Here is a 23,381-nt window from a genome sequence, read left to right as displayed (position 1 = left end):
AAGACATGCATGGTAGGCTGACTGGCATGTCCAAAGTGTCCGTAGTGTATGAATGGGTGTGTGAATGTGTATGTGATTGTGCCCTATGATGGACGGGCACCCTGTCCAGGGTGTACCTCGCCTTGTGCCCGATGCTCCCTGGGATAGGCTCCAGGTTCCCCGTGACCCTGAAAAGGAGTAAGCGGTAGAAGATGGATGGATGGATGGATGGATGGATGGATATTATTAATAAATTATTGCTTCCTTAGCCTTTTCCTCATACACATTTATGAACCCTATAACACACATTTATTTCCAACACAGAGTTAAACCAAGCTGTTTAAAATCAATACGTAATGATGTCACTTTTGTGACACTCAGACTTTGATAGGATTCAACAATAATTTTTGGTTTTAGTCTAGTGATCCAGTTAATAAATTACATTACATTACCAGCTTTCAAGCCAGTGTTGTAGACTCCAGACAATTTTGTGTAGCAGGCTCAATGAATGTTTAAATCATATACTAGTATACACTCATTGGTCAGGCATCAGAAGGTTTTATTTTGAAAAGCCCTATTTCCGAGATTAAAAGATCACGTAGTTAGCGTGTCTGGTTTCACACGGCCACGCCCCCGTGCCTCTGATTGGCTGCTTCATTTCATCTGATCTGAGATCAGATTTGTCTCTGATTGTGTCACTGAGCGCGTATGCTCAGAGTTGCAGGGTAAGTTTATTATAAGAAACGTTGTTTGTTTATTTTTCCCTCATGACTAACGGGTTACTGTATATCTGCTCTATCAGAAGCTTCAGGAGGTCTCCAGCAGTACATATTTAACCCTAGTCTTATCATCATCCTTTACCTTTTCCTCTCTTTTATTGAGTTTGAGAGATTGGAGCCAAGAGGCACTAAGAGGTAAACTTTCTCTCATTTACTCTGTTTACTACAAATACTTTAGTAGATCAGCAAAACAGTGGATTAGGGCTCATAGCTGCTTAAGCTGGTCATGGACTCTGCTGTGTTTGTAGTTTGTAAAATATGCAGCATGCTGTAACAAGAGCAGAGGCTCATGCTTTAACAGGTATGGGCCATATTCACCCTGAATCACTGTCATTATTGGTGCTGAGTCTTAAATTGTCTAGTTACACTTCTGATGTACACTTGTGATGGCAATTTAGCAAACAAACAAACAAACAAAAACTGCAAGGATGATTTAACTTTCAGCTTAGGGCAGTGTTGTATTCAGCACGTTAAAATGACTAATTTTTATTTTAATAACAACAAAAAGAGTTTTTATGAGACAGTTTCGACTAAAGTCAAAGTTGAACGTTAAAAATGTTCTCAGGAAAGCTTCGAGACATCAACGGATCATTAAAGACGAGTTAGAAATTTAGTCCTGAATGTGTTTGAGAGAGACCGACAGACAGAAAAAGTCAGACAGAAAGTCGCTTTTGGCTATCTTTGACTTGAGAGTGATGGACTCCTGTCATAACACGTTCTTCTAAATGCCCTGCTCTGTAGTTATGCTACAAATCATGATGAAAACAGTTACCTGTACTTATGATAAAATACCTTTTGTAGGTAATGGAGGTTGGGTTTGTACGCTTTGCATTACTCGTTTTCTTCTGGATATATTTACAGTGAGCCTCCTTGGAATATGAGAGCGTCAGTATATTTGACAAGCTTCATGACACTGAACAGAAGACGAGGACATTTGAATAAAGTCGATAAAGTGTGTAACGGTTACACAGGCTCTCCTCCACCTTAGGGTTGTCGTACACCCTATAGATAAACAATCATGGAGTGTTGATCTTTTTCCAGTATCTCAGTACCGAGAAGGAAGAACTCGATTGTTTTCATTCCAGCACAACTGTTCATGTGTAAATGTTGTGCAAAATGTGAGCTAAATGTTATTATGCGCTGCATTATTGTACATAATTATTATCAATAATATGTGATTTGCATTACATCAGTAATCACAAGCTAGTTTAAACCCAGGAATCTAAACTTCAATTCTAAAAATAAAAATCTGATTAAACAACTGTCTAGACTTCTTCACAAATCATTCCTATAAAGTGAAAAAGAACACACATTTCTATTAGATTTTTCCCCCCAAATCCTGTTAAAGTCAGTTTGTTGAGACTTGTGGAAGTGAGTCAGTCAGGATGACTTGTAACAGGAAATAGTAATTAGTACTGGCATTTCCTTCTGAAAAGAATTGGACTGCAGCTCACGTCCCTTTTAAACTTTAAGAAAACACGCATGCTAAATTGTTCCTGATTGGCCGTGTTCGCTCTCTAATGTAATTTAACTTTTAAACAGCACTCTGAGCATCAGGCGCAAATCTGATTGTAAGTGCTTGTCTCGGAGGGGCTCAGATAAACATGACTCTTCGGGTGGAATTTTGGTTCGGCAGCCGTGTAACGTCCAGCCATTTATATGCTTTTGAGGCTGACCTTTTAAAGTTTTGAATACAGAAAACAAGAGAAAGACTTTGGAGCATGCCACAATGAGTAACATTTTGCTTCTAAAGGTCAGCTGATAATGCCCCATCACACACTCCTTGTAAAATCTTTTATGTTGCGTTGTACTGTGACTGATATGCAGTAACTTATTTTTTAGTTTGGGATATGAGAATCAGTTGGCTCTTTCAGAAGCCCATTACTTCCAATTTCATTAATCTGATACTAGGAAACAGGATGACATGACGTCTGGTATAAGGAAGCTTTTTGTTGATGTTGAGCTGTTTGTTTGAGCCACAGCCCTTATGTGTTTTGTTTTGCAGCTCCTTCCTGATTTTCCACGTTATCCAGACACGTACGTGCGGACAGAAACCGATGCATTCCCAGTCCTCAGGCCTCTGTTTAAGTTCAGTGATGCTGTGGTGTCTGTTTTGAACTCAAACTGAAGATATCTGATCAGCAGTGTCTGAAGACTGATCCCAGAACAGTCTCGGCCTACGCACAGTCTCTGTGATCCAAAATCTTTTCCTGCAATCATCATGATTGACTTGAGCTACCTGACAGAGGACGAGCAGGAGATGATCCTGTCGGTTCTGAAGAGAGATGCTGAGCTGAAACATAAAGAAGAGCAGCGAATCAAGTGAGTGACATAGCATAAGGGTTCAGTTTGTATATTTTAAGTAAATGTTTCTTTTTTGGATGTATTGTACCATAGGAATACAGGATGTACAGTATAATAAGGAATAAAACACAATGCTCTTATGCATGTTATTATAGGAAAATAATCAACAATGACATAATTATGATATACAGTGGGGGAAATAAGTATTGAACTTTTTTTTTTTTTTTTTTCAGTAAATATGTTTCCAATGAGGCTATTCACATGAAATTTTCACCAGGAATCAGTATTAACTCAAGAAATCTGGAAATATAAAGAATTCACAACATTAAAGTCCATAAATGAAGTTAAGTGTAATAAAGAGGAATGACACAGGAAAAAAATATTGAACACACTAAATGAAAAGTATTTAATACTTGGAGGAGAAGTCTTTGTTTGTAATCACTGCTTCAAGACACTTCCTGTATGAAGAAATTAATTGGCCACAGTATTCAGGTGTGATTCTGGCCCAGTCTTCTAAACATATTGTCTTTAAATCTTGTTCAATTATATTCAAGTCAGGTGATTGACTGGGCCATTCTAACACCTTGATTTTTTTTCTCTGAAACCAATTGAGAGTCTCCTTTGCTGTATGCTTTGGATCGTTGTCCACCTGGAAGGTCCACCCACGTCTCATCTTCATCACCCTGGTGGATGGCAGCAGATTCTTCACAATAATCTTCCAGTAAAGGACTCCATTCATCGTTCCTTCATTTATATGAAGTCTGCCAGTACCATGTGATGAAAAACAGCCCCACACCATGATGCTTCCACCTCCAAACTTCAGTTAGTGTAGTGTTTTAAGGGTGATGCGCAGTGCCATTTCTTCTCCAAACATGGTGTGTAGTATGACAGACAAAAAGTTACATTTTGCTCTCGTCTAACTAGACTACACTCTCGCAGTATTTCATAAGCTTGTCCAAATGAGTCGTAGCAAACTTTAAACGAGCTTCGACATACCTTTTCTTTAGTAATGGAGTCTTGCGGGGTGAGCATGAGCAGTGGAGTGCATTGCCTATTTTTTTCTCTGTGACGATGGCACCTGCTGCCTCCAAGTGTTTCTGGAGCTCTTTCTGAGTGGTCCTTGGCTCTTGGGCTACTCTTCTGACTATTCTTCTGACTCCCTGGTCAGAAATCTTGTGAGGAGATCCTGTGAGTGTCCTGTTGATGACAGAGTGATGTTGCTTCCACTTGTGGATAATGGCCCCAATGGTGCTTACAGGAAGATTAAGAAGTTTTGAAATATGTCTGTATCTGATTCCATCAATATGTTTTGCAACAATAAGGTTCCGAAGGTCTTGAGAGAGCCATTTGCTTTTACCCATCATGAGATGTTTCTTGTGTGACACCTTGGTAACGAAAAGCTTTTTATATACCATCAATTTACTAACCCAGCTGATATTAATTTGCACAGATAGGGGGTATCATTTCTTACGGATTTTAGCTGGTTCCTTGCCTTAATTTGCCTTGGAGAAATGCTTTTTCATAGTGTGTTCAATACTTTTTCATGTGTCATTCAACACATAACTTTGTTTATGGACTTTAATATTGTGAATTCTTTATATTTCCAGATTTCTGGAGGTAATATTGATGTCTGTTAATACTGATTTCATGTGAATAACAATACTTATTTCCCCCACTGTATGTTTATTAAAGAACGACCTCATATGTTTTATCGGTTTATAGTTACAATGCAGGTTGTGGAACGGAGGTCAGCCGATCAATTGGTTTTGGGATTAATTGGCATCGGTGACTGATTGCCGGATCAGTTATCTGAAAAAATCCACAACGATATTTTTTCCTGTTGCGTTCATTGCGGGAGCTGCTCAGAATTTTCCGCTGTCATTATACAGTACGAGAGCGGTCTCTAGAGGTGAAATAAAAACTGTCGCTGACATATTTTGTTGTGTTATTTGAAGTGTTTAAAAAATTATTATTATTTTTTAAAATTCATTTTGGCTGTCTCTATTTTATTTGTTTTTTGGAGTGTTTATTTTTGGTTCAGATTGGATGTATATCTTTTGTTTACTTTAATATTTATGAATAGTTAATATACATTCATATTAATATATTTAATTTTTAAACAAGTACAGTACATTTTCATGGTACAGTCAGTACTGTTTATTTTTGTATAATGTTCAGCAATATTTTACTTGAGTGTTTTCATTCGGTATCAATTTTATACGATCGTTGATTAATCTGTAATCAATCTGTAATCAACCAATTAACATAAATATCGGTATCAGTGAAATCTACTATCGGTCGACCTCTAATCCTCATTAGTTAATGTTATTCTTTACTTTACAGCAGCTTTAAAGATGAGGTCCCTCTCAATGCCTTCAAGTTAATTAGAGAAATAAATGCAGCTTGTTAATCCTGGGTCCTGCAGACTTCGGTGGCAGAAATGTGAAGGAACATAACTTTAAATAGACATGTTCTTATCGAAAGCTTCACAATATCAACGGTTATACTTAACGTTAAAGAACATGTTTTTTACACTTAGATTATGTGGATGGTCCACCATGCAAGTCCCCTGTGAGTGAGCTGTTACTACAGAAAAAAAAACAACATATTAGAGCATGTGCATTAATTTAGACCTGTGCTTTAAATTTCAGCCAGGACTACTGTCAGAGCCATGTACCTCCTGAAGCCTCTTGATTACTTCTTTATTAAATGTAATTAGTTAATGAACTTCCTGGGCCCTTGAAAAGTTTCACGTTGTTCCTTTTATTGAAACAAAAGATACAATAGATAACTGCACAATAGATAACTGCACACCACCAATTTTTGATGTCACTGTTTTTCTGTAAGGTATTTAAGCGGTGCGTTTAATCCCCAGACCGACCGGTAGCTCTTTTCTGGATTGAGAATGTGTGAATTTACCATATTCATTCGTTCATTCAATTCTCTTCAGTAACTGCTGGGGTCAGGTCACGGTAGATTATTATTCGAAGTAATTACTCATTTACTGTGGAGTTTTTTTTTGTTTGTTTGTTTTCAGTGCAATCTTTGTCTTGTTAAACTGTGTTTGAAAATTATCTTTGACCTCAAAGAATGTCTGGAATTTCTCCATAAAGATGCCATTGTAAATCTGCCTTATGAAGTTAGAGGTTAATCTCCAGGAGTCGCATTCTTTAAGGTCTAAATCTTGTACATTCAGTCCTTCAGGAGTATATTGTTTTTTGAGGAGAAATGAATGCAGTAAATAGAGCAGGGCATCCTAGAGCATTATAGAGCACACTGAAGAGCTTGCCAGTGCCTGAAGCTGAAAAACAATGCCATAAAAGTACAAAACTCTGGTTTGCCTTAATGCAGTTAAGACACACTCCATTCAAAATTTTTGGGTTAATAGGCTACGAAATGTACACAGCATGCAAACGATGTACTAAACTTTGAGCCAAATTTGATCTGACAGAGTTAGTGCTTTGTGATCTAAACAAAATGTGGTCTTGTGATTTTCCTGATGCATATTTAATTTGTGGTACTATTTTGAGTATGAGAAAACACTTAGGTGCTGTGGAAACAGTCCCAACACACAGAGATACTTGGCTGTGTAACCCGAGCCTCGTACTATTTAAATATGACTTTACTGCAGCTGTTCCACAGAAAAATGCCAGTAACAATAATAAAGTGTCGGTGTCTCTGTTGAAACAAGCCTGCCTCAGTTCTAACATGCCTCTCTTTTTCATCCATGCAGAAAGCTGCAGAAGACCGAGCGAGACAAGAGAAAACTGAAGTACCTCACAGGAGAATGGTTTTACGAGACCAAGTCAAACAGACACAGAGACAAGATACCTGGCTCCGACATCATTAGAGCCTCCATGACACGCAGGAAACCTGTGACTATAAGTGAGTGTGCCAGCAGACACACCAACCCCGAGTCGTTCATTAGATCACGGTTTAATTCTCTCGTTAGTGTCAGTAAATTCGTTCTGGGAAACAGAATCACATGCCTCTGCCTCCCCCCCAGCAGAAACACACCTTTAAACAAAGCTTTACAGGGCTACTATTTACACCAGTACATGACATCCCAGAGCATAATGTTCTGAGTTAACACAATGCCACTATCTGTACAGGTATCTGCTTTTATCTGTTTCACTTCATATATTTGAGCCTGCACGAAAGTAAAAACCTCCCACTTTTTTGACATTACATTCCCAAACCTAACGAGTTGCCCTGTAACCCTTTCTGGCCAAATAATAAAAAACATCCCCAGTCTTCCTGGGACAGGAGTGGTAGTCTGGAACAGGAGTGGAGTGGAGGTCTGGGATAAGAGTGGAGGTCTGGGATAAGAATGGTTAGCACGTTTGCCTCTCACCTCCGGGGATGGGGGTTCAAATCCAACCTCCGCCCTATGTGTGGAGTTTGCATGTTCTCCCAGTGCTTTTGGGGATTTCCTCCAGGTACTCTGGTTTCCTCCACCCGTCCAAAGACATGCGTTGTAGTCTTATTGGCATTTCCAATTTGTCTGTAGTGTATGAATGTGTGTGGGATTGTACCCTGTGATGGGTTGGCACACTGTCCAGGATGTTCTTCGCCTTGTGTCTCTTGGGATAGGCTCCAGGATCCCACGCAACCCTGTCTAGGGTAAGCGCTATGGAAAATGGATGGAAGAAAGATGTCCATTTATCGACTTTTCCACTTTTTATACATTTATTGTTGTGGAATGTTCAGGAAACAAGTTAGTTTTTGTTCTGTCACCAACCTCCTTTTTTTTTTTTTTTTTTTTTTTTTCTCGCGCGTGTTAAGTTAATAATTCAAAAAAATTGGAGCTCAGTCTATCCAGAAGTATCCCAATGGTGGAAAACCTACTGACAGTTAAAAGATCTTCCACTGGAGACTCTGTAAATAAACGATAATCTTTTTTTACAAAAAGCTTCACCATATTCTACCACATTTTTTTATTAGCCTTGTAGTGTGGCGTGTGGAATTTCCAACATACAAGTCCCTATGAGTGAGTTGTTACTATAGAAATGTAACTATTGTCAAAGCTGCTGTTATAGAAAATTCATCAGTATCAGATATGCGAATTCAAAAGTGATATGGTATAATGGACAAAGGCAAATTTTTAACTGTAAGAAATGTGGATCGATCTACATTATTAAATGATTTGATTATCCAGGATACCGCTCAGTTTGTTGTTGCATTGGGCTTCTATGGGATGACATTTGTGTGTATTTGTGTTACTCTGTTTTACACATTTTATGTCCGTCTTTCAGTGGAGATCACACAGATCTGGCCAGGAAAGTCTAGCTTTTTGAAATGTGAGAGCAAGGACATCTATATCCCACCAGAACTGTCTGGAATAATAGGGGAAGCGTCATCATCTGCATATGATAACAGGTGAGCATTTATTATAGACATGTGATTTGACAGAAATAAAGCTTTTCTGAAGACTGATTTCGCCCATATCATAAAGTTATTCAATTTAAGCAGTATGACTCAGAAAAAGTCCACTTTCTTTGATTAAAGACTCACTTAGCACCTCACACAGACCCAACATCCGGCCATTAGGGAAGCATTAGCTTGAAACTCGGTACATTAAGCACAAATGTAGCAGTATTTCAGATTTCCCATTGTTCTCCTAATGATCAAAAATACTCTTGACAAGTTGTACATTAAAAACTGACTGCATAGAATCTGACATACAGTGGTAGTTCATTGTAGCTTTTATTTTATCATAGCTATGTTTTTTCTTTTCTTTCTTTAATCTCAATAATTTAAAACTGTGCATTCAATATACTAGCGTCAATCTAATTGTGAATATAATAGGAAAAGCGCTGTTTATATAATTCATAATGCTTCAAATAATTTATTACAGTGCATTTTGTTTTGTAGGTGATCTGTTCAGGAGGCATTAAATAAATATGATGTACATATTGGACCCACGTGCTTAATATTTGAATCACTGGGTTATATTCACAAAATTAATCTGTCCTGCAATCATAGAGGGTTCTGTAGAGTGGCTTTCTAATAGCAACAATTTGGCATCGAGAAAGACAGAACAATTTGCATTATTGAATATACCGTAGTGTTGCCATTAATCATAGCTTCCTTTAACAGGGAGGATCACTACCAAGGGGCAGAATGTAAACCTTCCACACACCCTCAGACAAAGGTACATCAATCAAATTCAGTTTTCTGTAAATGATGTTTTTTTTTTTTGTTTTTTTTTTGTTTTTTTTTTTTTTTTTGCTGTGTAATTACTGATATTATTGCTTTTGTAGGCTAGACAGAATCCTTTCAACAGCAAGCCCATAGGGTTAGACTCTCCTGTAAAGACAGATGGACATTTGCAAACTGGTGTAAAGATCCAACAGATACCAGGGAACTCGCACCAGGTTCCTGCAGATCAGCAGCCAGCAGTGGAGTCACTGTCATCACCACCTAAACCGTACCGGGCATCACAGATCCCTGCTGAGGGTGAGAAACTCACTCATTATTCATAAGCTGCTGCAAAAATGTAGTTGATTGTGTGATTCAGACTCAGAACTAATGATGATCTACACCCTATTTCAGAGGAAGTCCATCTCAAACTGATCACTTTTTTTGACCTGAAATGGCAGCCATCAAATCTTCAAATTATTGCGATTAACTTGGTTATGAACATTTGAAGGCTGTTGTATACTCTTCTGTTAGGTTGTGTTGACGGTGCATAATGAATGTGTTGTGTTTTTGCTGGAGCTGCCGGTGCGAAGATCTCACAGTCACAGTCAGAGTCACACAGTCCTTGCACACACACACACACAGTAAGTCTGATTGACTGATCTCCATTGAATGCTACGTGTGAACCTCGTCTGGGCTTTTTTGTTGTTGTTGGTTTTGGGGATGGCTGTTTAACACAAGCATGCCCTTTATGCTTTCCATGACTCACATCTATTCTGTGCAACATTAGTCTTTATGTCTCAAAGGGCAGTATTCAGAGTCGGTGACGTAAGTCCAAAGGTTATTTCGATATTTATGCAGGGAAAGTTATTTCTGAATACGAATAATGGGCTACACGTGTGCTTAAGTTGATTTTCTGGGCTCCTATTTAGATTATGCAGATCATCTGTGTGTAGGTCACGCTTCCAGGGTTGCCGATAATGTCCAAGAACAATGATCTTAAGTTCATGTTCAAAATCACATGTAACAAGAGAAACCTCAAACTCCACGCCGCGTGCAACTCTTGTGTGACTATTGAATAGTGTGGAGTTATGTCTTGGGTCTCAATAGCTATGTGCGTGATTCTGGTATTCAATCCTCACTGCACACACTTATCTCAACTGTGAATATGGCCCAAAATTCTTCTTGGAGAGAGCATGCAAGAATAAAAAGTTATCCTAGTTGTACATTTGATAATCACTGTTTGGCCTAAAGTGCAAACCTATATATTTCAGGTCTGTGGATTAAACTGTAATACATTTTGCATAACATTTTACAATAAAAGTACTGCAGTTCAGAATGAAATAGGCAGTCTATGGAATGTGTAGGACGATAGTGATCTAGAAACAGTATCAGTAGAGACGTAGTATACATCCAGTCAAATTAAGAAACAGACTGGTACTGGGGGGATTATGTAGAGGAATGTAGACCTGCATTAGGATTCTAAGCTGCCATGTATAACCAGAATATACAGTACACACACACACACACACACACACACACACACACAGATGGTATATTTATCTCCTAAAATCAGGTATAGAGCCGTTCATTTCCAGGGAAGTTCACATGAAAGTCAGGGTTTCTATGTAAAATCTGAGATAATCACCAGAGATTCTGAAAGGCAACTTTGAACATGTAGTTTTTTATTTATTTTTTTATTTAACTGCTTTGTGAAACATGAGTTTGAAACATTGCCATCAGTTTACTAAAACTTGAATCATAAATGGATCATATTATACCATTTTAACGATTAAATCATGCTATACGATATGCATAGAAATATGTATACTGCATGCATATATATATATATATATATATATATATATATATATATATATATATATATATATATATATATATATATATATATATATAATGTATATGTGTGTGTGTGTGTGTGTGTGTATATAAATATACAAATAATAATACTTGTTTTAGTTATTTATATTGCAATTTACTTTTTAAATTTACTTATCTCTGATAAGATGAAATAGGCATAAACATATAGGCAAATCAGTCATTCAGTAATAACTTTCTGATACCTTGTCCTGCTTTATGAGAGCCTGGCACCCCTAACACTAACCAAAAACTCTTCAGCTATATTCCTTCTAAGACTGTTTTGAAACCAACAGTGAAAGGAAATGACGGATAGGTGGAAATTCATAGGAGTAAAGACAGCAGCTCCAGCTGTGACTTTGCTGATACTCCCCTCTTCATCACCAAGCTTCGCCAGTCCGCCCTTCTCCTCTGATTTAGAGTGCTTCTTTCTGGGGTGTCCAGATAGTGAAATGAACTAGCTTGCTATCATGGGTGCCAGAGAATCTAGCAGATTGGTGGTGCAGAATAGGCAAGAAACTGAAGGGGGAGCTAAGCGCAGTTGAGATTACAAACGTGAGCAGTGTGTGGCGTTACTACTAAGGTACATTTAAAAAAAGGAAATAAACATAATGGACACAGACTCAGTGCTGCTGTAGATTTCCTGATATTCTCCCTTTCAAAATGGGTGAGTAAATCAGTTCTGGCCCCTCTGTTTTGAGCAGTTGGCCAAGAGTTGAGTACTCTGACAACAAAAAATGGATTATTGGACCAGTTTATAAAACAAGCACAACCAGCACACAGTCCCACCTTGCAAATCAGTCTCTAGACATGCAGCTAGGTCAATAAATAAATAAATAAATAAATAAATAATAGTAATGTTTAGTGTACTACTATGTGTTCAGTATACAATGTTTACGTCTAGTAAATCCATATAACCAAACTTTTTTTTAAATTTTTTTTTTTTACATTATATAGATACAGCCAGCTGAGTTTTAACAGCACTTAAGTGGCGTAACAGTCCATTCCTCATACTAATTGCTTGCCTGCACATATAACATGCATACATGTATATTCCTGTTCATGCATGTATGAAGACAATATGTACAAATGGTGATTGGTGAATTGGCAAGGAATGTGAGGAATCTGCAAGGAATGTGTTTCTCCTGTCTGATTGTGGATTTCAAAAATGCATGTTTGGTATTTGGATTGAAATATTAAACAAATCATGTATGACTCTTTTTTTTTTGGCTCCACTCAGCCATTATAAAAACTATGGACAGGTTTCATTCCATTTTCATTGTGCATTTCAGAACAGAAGTGAAGATGCAGGATCTTGTTTTTTAAGCACATTATGATTAAGGTTATAGTGGACATTGAGAAATGTGAGCCAGGATTAGTGCTTTAAGTCCGATCCTTTCTCCAGTCGCTCCCTGATCTGAGTGTTTATTCTGCAGATCATCATGAGGATCTTGCTGAGCCTCATTCCTCGCAGGTGTCTGAGCCCTCCGACTCTCTTGTAGAACAAGGTAAGGTCAATCAACTCAGCACAGAGACCCAATGCCATACGTTAACAGAGGAGGATGAATGCTCCATCAGTAAGGTACTTGGGTGGGTTGGAATGATGTCCAAAGGAAACGAAAGGCCTGGTGTTCAAGAGGAGCAGAACAGAGAAGGTCCTGCGTGTTCTGGTACTCCACACACAGAAAATGCATCTCACACTCGGACAGAAATAAAAGCAAAACCCTCACCAAAACTTAGGATGGGTCTACTTGGGCTGTTTTTAGGAAAAGACAGAGTTGAGACTTCGGAATATTTGCTAGATAAAGATGATGTGGATTATGTGTGTCGACCTGATGGCAAACAAGACAACATAATTTTAGGATGTTCTGCACAAAATTCTGCTTCTGGACTGAACTTTGTAACAGGAGAACTTGAAGCAAATCCATGTCTTTCTATGATAGATGATAGATCGGACAACTTAGCTGATGACTACATCCAACGAAGAGAGAGTCTATACCAAGATGAAGGATCACAAAATCGACATGCCAGCCTGATGTCTTTTTGGGAGAGCAGGAACAAAGAGCCAAAAGTATTGAGTATCAAAAAAAAAGAGACCAATGAGAACAAAGTGTCAGACCGAAAGATATCAAAGGTAGAGTTTTACTTAAGCCCACCAAAAGCAAAAAATTTCGATTATACAGATATTTGTGAGTCATATAAAGGTTTTTTTGAGTCACATAATCAAACCAGACAGAACATTTCCGTTATACCATTTGTTGAGGAGAAAACGTCATCTTGCGATACTGGTCAGAAGCCACATGAGCATGGACTTGAAATTGAAAGCATGACTGAGTCACTGAATTTACCAACTAAACAAATGGATATATATGAACTAAAGGAAATTTATTCTCCTGTGCTGTCAGTCAGAAAGGCTATTACTGAGCAGACCACTTCTACCACCCCAAATCAAGTGGAAAGTCTTGAGACAAGTAGCTCCTTTTCAAACAGAGAGCTTGGTGAGTTAAAGGCTTCATCAAAGGGGAAACTCGATCAACGTTCCAAAAGAGTCACTGTAAATAGTCCTCTAGATGACACAGATAGGACATCATACAATAGATCTCCATTTAAGACGTGCATGGTGGGTTCAGACGAACGCATTAAGTTCAGTTCAGTGTCCTACCCCATCAGAAATATCAGCTCAGTCTCTCAGGATCACAGTGACCAGTCAACAGGTGATACAATGAAAATCCTAGAGCAATCCAGAATACTCAGCCCAAGACACATGCCAAAAATAATGTCTAGAGGTTTATATCCAGTCAAGGAGTTTAGAATGGTTGGGTCCCCCAACCAAAGGCTGAGAGCCTTTCCTATAGATATCAATCCAACTGAGAAGACGCCCTTGAAAGGTTTGGAACACACACCCAGAGGACAGACCAGGTATCCACATGGACTGTCAAGTCCTGGGAAAGATGGGAACTTGCTGGCTGAGAGGCTAGAGCAGCATATCCTGTCTTTACCAGGAAATACATCTGAGAGAAACATACAGTACCAGCTTACATCTCCACACTCTCCACCATGCTTTGGAAGTTCCCAGGCTCCAGGAACAATCTGCATAGGCAACATCAATAATAAACAGACTAGTCAAGTCCATCCCTTACCTGTTTCACAAGGACAAACCTCTGTACAGCTGATAACATCACCTGATCACCATAGAAAGACCACTACTAAAAGATCTGTTGAAGGTATTAAAGATGTAATACCAGTAGTGCTCACCAAACAAATGCAGCTGGATGGCTTACAGTGCAAAACTTCCATTCATCTGAGCTGTCAGCATCCCCTAAGCTTAGCTGAGTCCGCACACGTATCTGGGTTTTCAGACCAACCAGACAAGCAAGAGTGTGCCAGAGTACATGTGTGCGAGAGTTCTCAACACATGTCACCCTCTCGAAAATCCCAGCCTGAGTCTGAGATCACCCCTGACTCCTCCAGCAGCACATCAGCTGAAGCCTGGTCTTTGTCTCGGACAAGTTCAGCCTGTGAGCACTAATTTACTTGGTCCAGTCAAGGTTCAGTAAAAACAATTTGGAGTTTTGCTAGAAGCAGGGTTTACTACGACAATGTCCACCATTTGTCATCTGTTTTATATACTTTCTATAATTTTTCTATCATTTTACAACCTTACTTCTTCATTGCATGTCTAACTTTTACCAGGTTAACTTTTCCAGATAATCGCTTTAAACAAAAAAGAAACATTAATTATATAGCGGTATATTTCATACCATCATGTGATCTTTGCGATTACGACATTATCAGCACAGTAAATAACCAGTTATATTTGTTGTTATAAAGCTATTTTTGTCCATTTTTGTTAAAGCCAATGGCAAGGCGGATTCTAATATGTAAACTAGAATGACTTCTCACAATAAGCTAAATCTTTGATAAGTTTAAGACCAAAAATACCATGTAATTTATAGCTACTGTTTTTTACTTCATTTTCTATTAAAAAAAAAAAAAAGATGTTAGTTCTAGCGTACATTTGTATAGGTAGTAATCAGGTTTTTGATGTCTGTTGTAAGTTGTAAAGCTATATATTGATCCTGCAGTTTGACATTATTTCTTTTAGGTGACAATGAGGGTCCTAGCCTAGTAAGAACAGTACAGAAGCAAGCCAGCATCAGACCCCTTTCTATTTCCAAGAGTTTAGAGGACCTGGTAACCCTGCCCTTAAGTGAGTAACTTGATATTGAAACGTTTTAAATGGCTGTTCATGCTTCATCAAGTCATGTCAGGTTTTATGTTCAGTAACTACTAGATATAGACAAAGGATACCATTGGGTGCTTTCAAAATCATCTGTGTTTACACTGCATTTTGTTTCACATTACTTTTTGGCTATTCCATTTAACACCATGAAGATGAAAGATGGAAAAATGAACCAAGCAGTGGCATAATACAGACAGTGGAGGAAGGTAAATATTTAGCTAAACTTTTATAAATATGTAGAAGTGTTGTCGCTTGAAACATATATTCATTTCCCTTGTATTTTTAACTGATTTCATTAAAGAAGGCTTAGAAAATTAATGTAAGATAACATACGAGCAAGAAATGTAAACCTACAGTTATCAGTGGAGCATTATATTTCTGATGAATCACATGAAGTACTATGTTTATAAACATGCTCCAAGTAGTAAGCAGCATTATTCTGTCCATATACAGTCATGTGATAAAATAAGTACACCACGTGGAACTTGTTGGCCTTTTTTTAAACATATTTGAGCATCTTTGAAATACTGCCTATTACAAACATGACCACAAGGAAAATTAGCTTTTTCAATCATTTATTCACCATAAATATCAATAGATGTGATATTCTTCCTTGGAAAAAGTAAGTACACCCTTGGCCTCAGAAGCTCGTATTGCCCCCTTCAGCAGAAATAACTTTTTTTTTTTTTTTTTTTTTTTTTTAATCATAATTGTCTACCAGGAATTTTTGACCACTGTTGTTTGAGGGATTTCTTGCATGTACTGTGGGTTTCAAATCCCCCCACAACATTTCAATGGGATTCAAATCCAGGCTTTGACTAGGCCATTCGATAACCCTCTATTACTTCTTTTTGGGCCATTCCTTGGTGGATTTGCTAGTGTGCTTAGGATCATTATCCTGTTGAAAGGTCCACTTTTGGTTCAACTTCAACTTTTGGACAGATGGTTTACATTATCTTAAGTACTGTGTTACTCTGTGATATGATGCAGAATTCATAGTTGAATCAATGAATGCAAGCTGTCCAGTCCCTGAGGCAGCGAAGCAACCCCAAACCATAACATTTCCACCACCGTGTTTCACAGTTGGTATGAGGTACTTCTCCTGAAAAGCTGTCTTTGGTCTGCGCTAAATATGTCTGCTGTTATTGTGGCCAAACAGCTCTGTCTTTCATTCATCTGTCCAGAACACATTATTCCAAAAGGCCTGGTCTTTGCCTATATGCTCATTGGCAAACTGTAGTCTTGCAAAGGCTTTTTCCTGGCATGCCTCCCATACAGGTCAAATTTGTGCAATCTCTTTCTGATTGTAGAAGCATGCACTTTGACACCAACAGTTGCAAGACTTACTAGCAGATCCTTTGATGAAAATTTGGGGTTCTTGGAGACTTCTTTTTGCATCAGACATTCTGCTCTTGGGCTGAATTGGCTGGGATGACCAGTCCTGGACAAATTGGCAGTCGTTTGAAATCTGCGCCATTTGTAGATGATTTTCCTTACAGTGGAATGATGTATTTCAAATTATTTGGAAATCTTTTTAAATCCCTTGCCAGACTCATAGGCATCCACAACCATTTTTTTTCTGAAGGCCTTACAGAACTCTTTAGATCTTGGCATTGACACCACACACCTCAATAATGAAGGGAACACCAGACAGTAGAAGCATGTAGAATCATGCACTTTGACACCAACAGTTGCAAGACTTACTAGCAGATCCTTTGATGAAAATTTGGGGTTCTTGGAGACTTCTTTTTGCATCAGACATTCTGCTCTTGGGCTGAATTGGCTGGGACGACCAGTCCTGGACAAATTGGCAGTCGTATAAATAAGACAGGTTCCACCTGCACTCCCTAAGCAGGTTTTAATCACAGGCACCCAATCTTCAACACTTGATTCTAATTTTATGGATTTGAAGGTCTGATAAATGTAGGGGTGCACTTACTTTTTCTATGTGACTGATTTTATTTTTTGTTACTTTAAATTGTGACAATTATGACAAAATGTAATAGTGTATCGACTTTATTAATAGACACTGTTTCAAAGAGGATCAAATGTTTGCTTGTCCAAATAAGTAAAAAAAAAAAAGCCAACAATTTCCATGGAGTGTACTTATTTTTTCACATGAGTGTATTAGCATGACCGTACAATTATTCTGTTCTCTTGACCATATTTGCTGTTCTTGGACTGGTGTCTGCAGTTTCAGATGCATTCAGCATTTCTCTCTTGGACCCAGAGCAGAGTAAGAGGCTGAGTGTCTCTGTACCTGCTTTTATGCACGAGCAGGTAATCAAGTCACCTGCATCTAGCATCAGTTTTGGTGAATGGTGAAAGTGCTGCATGCTTTAAATCAATGGTGCTTAACACTTTAGTACATATCGAATGAGTTGTAAAATACCTCTCTCTAATTATTTACATATTAATGACTAATTACGAATCACTGAATCAGCTGTTAATGTTTAATCAGATTTTGCCATAATATTGATTATATTGTAAATGATTCATTTCATTGTGCATTCACACGTTTGTTTACTGATATGCTGTACTTCTGTATATTATACCTAGCCATGTATCTACCATCATTCCTTCCCTTCTTTTCAAAATTGGTATGGAATATAGTATTAGCATGATTTTTGCCCTCTACTTTATGCCATTTTAAAGCTGTGCATGTCAGTCCCACGTGAGGGGCTGCAAGACACAAGTTTAACATGAAGCAGTGATGGTTTAATTTGTATGATCATTGTAAATAGATGTATGATTAAAAGAATCGACCGTGTTACTTTAAGTATACATTTCTGTGATCTAAGGGTGTACAGTGAGGCTAAGCAATGCCAGACGGGTGTAGGTATATTGCACAAATGTGGCTACTAGAATGTATTTTTCTTGATTTTCATCTGAATATCAGAAATTTAAATATATTTAATTAAATAAACTTGTATTTCTGGAATACATGGTACTCCCAACAGATTTCACAAGTATAGTCAGTATCACTAGCAGCATATCAATGCAGTCATGTTTTTTTTTTGTACATTTACTTTTTATCCTCCTGTGTCTATTAGGGTAACGGCAAAGGAAGTGACTGTCTCTCAGTGAACAGTTTCTGTTCTGAAAGACAAAGGAAAAGCAGCACAAATACTAACGCCAGTGCCTCTTCTGGCCTCACCTCCATGTCTTCTGTATGTGCCTTACATTTTAACACATGCAGCAAAATGATTCGATTGTATATTAACACACATGTATATGCATGCTTCATTAGAGTTATAGTCTTAATCTGTCAGTTTGTATCATTGCTGTATTAGTGAATAACGTTGAGCGACTTGTGTTGATACAAAAAGGTCAGTGGCAGTGTGACGAACATTTACAGCACAGACCTTGGACATGTGGAGGTTAAGGGAACCATCCAATTTGCCATTAACTATGTTAATAAACTGGGAGAGCTTCACATCTTTATAGTCCAGTGCCGAAATTTGGCAGTGGCAGAGCCTAAGAGGAACCGTTCTGACCCGTGAGTGGTTCAGTGTGCTTCTTTACTTAAACACACCCTTTTCTATCTATCTATCTATCTAGTGTGGATGGATTGATTGCTGATTACTGTGTTCTAACTGCACTAATGTATTGAGATATCTTCTTTTACATGGTTTAGGTATGTCAAATGCTATCTTTTACCTGACAAAGCAAAGCTGGGGAAGAGGAAAACATCTGTGAAGAAGAAGACTCTGAATCCTACTTATAATGAAATCCTACGGGTATGAACTGTGTTAAAAATTGCAGGGTCGTTTTTACTATTTTTTTTAAATTATTATTATTTTTTTTTTTGCATATATTAAAAACTGAAACCAATATGTCCTCCTTTCCAAACAGTATAAGGTACCACTGGAGAGTGTAAAGGTTCATACTTTAAACGTCTCTGTGTGGCATAATGACACGTTTGGGAGGAACAGTTTTCTCGGGGAGGTCAATGTGGATTTGTCTGAGTGGGACAATAATACACACATGATGGAGCACACCCTCAAAGGAAGGGTAAGGGTTTGTAGAACATTAAAACATTTCTAAGCATGTTTTGCAGTATCATGCCCTAAATTCCTCATCTGTTTGTGCAGATTTTCTTAGATAAACCTGATGAGTAGAGATGGTTTATTAAAGGAAACCGGAAAGCTGAGTTTGCCAAATAAGGAAAAAATGCATCAGCTTATGCAGACATGTCTGTTGTGGAAATATGTTATACCTGGAATCATGTGTTTATTTATTTTACTCTGTCTTAGATTGCAACTCCATACAGTCCAAAGCATGTTAACCACAACATGGAAGTGTGTGGAGATATGAGAATATCTTTGCGTTTCCTTCTGCGGACGTCTCAAAGTAAGTGTTTGAACTTCAATGACTGTGCACACAAATGCAACGTGAAATTAATAATTTTGTGTGCGTTCTGTGGTTGTAGATGACAAGACACCACAGACTGGTGAGATTCAGGTCTGGGTAAAGGAATGTATGAATCTACCATCCAGAAGTGGGTCCATAGACCCCTTTGTAAAATGGTGTGTATGTAATAAATATATAACCACTTTGTCTAACTGTATTAATATTTCCTGAGATTTTCTTGCTGTGGATATACTGTGGGTATTATGCTACAGGCAAGCTGTGTATTTATTTTTATTATACATGTGTATGGCTTAATCTCTGCACTGGTAGTTGTTCATGTAATGTATATTGTGTCTTTCAGTTCAGTACTTCCAGACAGCCATCAGAAAAACCGACAGAGAACTAGGGTTGTAAAGAGAACAGCAAACCCAGTGTTCAACCACACCATGGTTTATGATGGCCTCAGACTAGAGGACCTGAAAGACACCTGTGTTGAACTGACTGTGTGGGACCACGATCGACTCAGTAATCACTTCATAGGAGGCATAAGGCTTGGCCTTGGAACAGGTAGGCGCACTTGTGCCTAAATTCACAGCTAGGTTTACTTATAGATCAAATAAAAGTTTGTTCCTGTTATGTACATTATAGCAGCTATATACAATTGTTTCCTTATCAGCCTCTTGTTTTTCCTCCCTATTGAAGTTAAAGCTTGGTTGAATTAAAAAAAAACTTTTAAATTACAGCTTTACTACATACTGTTACAAAGCACTGACACTGGAGAATAACTTCCAAAAAATTCTAAATAAATGTCTACTTACAGAAAAGTACAACAAACCACATCCCTGTGTAAGTTATTATTAGGGAAAGTATTAGGATGAGCACATTAATATAAACCTTAACATACACTAAAGTGGAGGGCAAATTGGCTTAGTGGTTAGCACATTTGCCTTGCACCTCCAGGGTGTGGGTTCGATTCTCCTGTGTATGCAGAATTTGCATGTTCTCATCCGTTTCAACTGGGGACCCCTGGTTTCTTCCCCCAGTCCAAAGACACGCATTGTAGGCCAATCGGCACTTCCAAATTGTCCGTAGTGTGTAAATACTTGAGTGCGTGTGTGTGTGCAATTATACCCTGCGATGGGTTGGCACCTCGCCTCGTGTCCTGAGTGTGCCACGAGAGTGCTCCTGGGATACGCTCCAGGCTCTCCATGATCCTGCATAGAATAAGTGGTACAGAAAATGGATGGATAAATTACAGTCCAAGCCATGCTATTATAGAACATTACTCAACACACTCTGACCAATCAGACTCCAGCAATCAATAGCTCTCTGGTATAATTTGATTGTAGTATATTGTGTAGGCTTGTAATAGAATTTTATCATTTCTATCTCTACCCAGGTAAAAGTCACAGCACTGACGTAAAGTGGATGGATTCTAATACTGCTGAATCTGCACTGTGGAGAAAAATGATCGAATCAAAGAATGAATGGGTAGAAGACACTGTACCTTTGAGGATGCTCATCATGGCAAGATAGTAATAGTCCAAGTGTTTGGTTAAAAAAAAAAAGAAAACGTGTGAAAAGTTTTATAGAACATCACATTGGAAGATGGGGTACACACTGATAAACATAACACACCTTCATTTGAGATCATCAGAAACTACATTTGTGAACATCAAGCACTACATTGTGTATGGAACAAGGAGTACTGAAAATGTCTATGTTTCCAGGAAATGCTACAGAGAGTGTGCCAGTTTTTAAACTAAACAACAACATAGTCCATGAAAACAGTATTTCCAAATCCTCATCTTAAAGTATGGCCATTGTAAATTTGTAATATTTTCCCCTGTACTAACAAACCTATTCCAACATCCATAATTATTTAATTAGTGGATCAGTCAGATGTGTTGGTTGGATGTGATGGAAAAACACTAAAATGTGTAGCACAGAGGATTTAAAAATATGTATTATGTACATGTATTGTAGAAATAATCCTTAGTAGGCTAAGAAGCAGGTTCTGCATTTCCTATTGGAAACTGTGCGTATAATTAGAGCACTGTATTTAAAAGAGCTCTACTGGTGATGTACAGATCATTTTATTAAAGCAATTTCAATAAACATGTGTTCAGTGAAGAAAATGGTGTTTCCTGTTATTTGATGATTATATGAAATATTTGTAAGGGCAAATAATTGCAGAATCTAAATACAGTAATTGCAGAAAACAATACAATTTACAACAATAGGTCTGTAAGGCTATAAGCATTTGGTGTTTATTGAGTTTTGTGTCATTTGCTGAGATTTTGATCTATTTCTTATAAATAAGGAGATTGGGGTATATAAATGGCAGCTTTATCTTCTCTGCTAAATGGGAAAACAAAAGCATCATGCCGAATGTCTGAGGTAATTCTACCTTCTGAGGTACCTTCATCTGGATTTCTGAAGACAGCATGACTGTATCAAAAAAAAATATATATATATATATATATATATATATATAACTTTAAATTTTATTCCACTGAGAATTGGCTGGTGTTGTCACAGCTAATATATCAAAACTAAACTGCAGAAAGGATGATAAACATTAAAAAATAGTGACCTAAGATGGCTGTGTAATGGGGACAAACTTGCTGGTGTGAGCTAAATGCACTAATATTTTTTTTCTTTTAGATATCTTCGTTTACATGGTTTAGGTTTGTTACAAGCTATATTCTGCCTGACAAAGCAAACCTGAGGACGAGGAAAACGTTTGTGAACAAGAAGACTGAAACAATGTATTCTTTTTAAAACGGTATAATATACCAAAGGACAGCCGACAGGTCCCCATTTTAAACATCTCTGTGTGATTTAATGACACATTTGGGCTGAAGATTTTCTCATTTTCTCAGTTCTTAAAAAATTAGGAAGTTGTGCTCATGGGGGGAAAAGTCTGCAGTATACCTCTGCAGTAAAGCGTATAACAGAATAATGCTGGAGGTTTAGAGTGGATGAAACAGCACATCTCGAACATGTTTTTATACAATATATAAGAAAACAGCGACATCTTCTGGAGAGCTGACAATACTAAAATATTACAATTATTGATTTTTATTTATTTATTTATTTATTTATTTATTTATTTATTTTTCTTCTGCTAATGGACCAAGTTCACCCTCTGGCAAAAATTATGGAATCACCACCCAGCTTTTTTTACTTCATAGCAAATAAACAAATCACAGATATGACACAAAACAATTTTTGGTTAATAGCTGAACATTTTGGCTTCCTGAAACACAAACAAATTTAATTTAATTATTTTAATTAATGGCATTTTTTTTTTTCCAGATCAAGTAGAGGATAAAAATTAGGGAATCACTCAATGTTGAGGAAAAAATAATGGAATCACTTTGCATTTCTAAAACAAATACCAGCACAAGTCTAAAAATGCTACTTAGTCTGCAGTTAAAAGAGAGTGCTTACAGACCTTAACCTTGGACTTTTTGAAAGGAAACATGGCCCGAACAAGAGAGTTGTCAATTGAAACAATGGAACGGATTACGAAACTCCTTCAAGAAGGAAATGCAACACGGAGTGTGGTAAAAGATGTTGGATGTTCTCAGTCATCTGTGTCTAAAATTTGGTGCAAGTATAAACAAAATGGGAAGGTTATAAAAGTAAGATGAGAAACATCAGGATAGAAAACAAAAAGCAATACTGTATGCCTTGAA

The 23,381-nt window shown here is 37.6% G+C and overlaps 1 protein-coding gene across 8 annotated transcripts; it reads left to right on the top strand.

The window, feature by feature from the left end:
* The first annotated feature begins 597 nt into the window (after nucleotides 1-597).
* On the top strand, nucleotides 598-21,815 carry sytl2a (synaptotagmin-like 2a). Of its 8 annotated transcripts, XM_017489633.3 has the most exons (20): nucleotides 598-704; nucleotides 782-893; nucleotides 2,764-3,080; nucleotides 6,796-6,947; nucleotides 8,318-8,441; nucleotides 9,162-9,216; nucleotides 9,326-9,521; nucleotides 9,783-9,845; nucleotides 12,518-14,599; nucleotides 15,187-15,291; nucleotides 15,477-15,530; nucleotides 17,519-17,604; nucleotides 18,378-18,494; nucleotides 18,654-18,823; nucleotides 18,962-19,064; nucleotides 19,180-19,338; nucleotides 19,581-19,677; nucleotides 19,757-19,853; nucleotides 20,039-20,244; nucleotides 21,077-21,815. In XM_017489633.3, exons 3-20 carry the CDS (start codon nucleotides 2,980-2,982, stop codon nucleotides 21,211-21,213), a joined length of 4,104 nt encoding a protein of 1,367 aa, XP_017345122.1. In that variant the 5' UTR covers nucleotides 598-704; nucleotides 782-893; nucleotides 2,764-2,979; the 3' UTR covers nucleotides 21,214-21,815. The 8 variants fall into 8 exon arrangements, with proteins under 8 accessions (XP_017345122.1, XP_017345123.1, XP_017345124.1 ...); XM_017489634.2 differs by lacking the exon at nucleotides 782-893 and having other exon boundaries at nucleotides 602-704; XM_017489638.3 differs by having other exon boundaries at nucleotides 662-893; nucleotides 12,518-12,751.
* Nucleotides 21,816-23,381: the final 1,566 nt, after the last annotated feature.

Source organism: Ictalurus punctatus, chromosome 16, assembly GCF_001660625.3.
Source record: "Ictalurus punctatus breed USDA103 chromosome 16, Coco_2.0, whole genome shotgun sequence".
Taxonomy (NCBI): Eukaryota; Metazoa; Chordata; class Actinopteri; order Siluriformes; family Ictaluridae; genus Ictalurus; species Ictalurus punctatus.
The sequence above is the reverse complement of the archived record's forward strand: the minus strand, read 5'-3'. Positions and strand labels throughout refer to the sequence as shown.

Coding starts and splice junctions, on each gene's coding strand:
- sytl2a (XM_017489633.3), top strand. CDS start 2,980: ATGATTGACTTGAGCTACCTGACAGAGGACGAGCAGGAGATGATCCTG. Junction 9,217..9,325: donor CCACACACCCTCAGACAAAG/GTACATCAATCA, acceptor TTGCTTTTGTAG/GCTAGACAGAATCCTTTCAA. Junction 14,600..15,186: donor GTCTCGGACAAGTTCAGCCT/GTGAGCACTAAT, acceptor TATTTCTTTTAG/GTGACAATGAGGGTCCTAGC.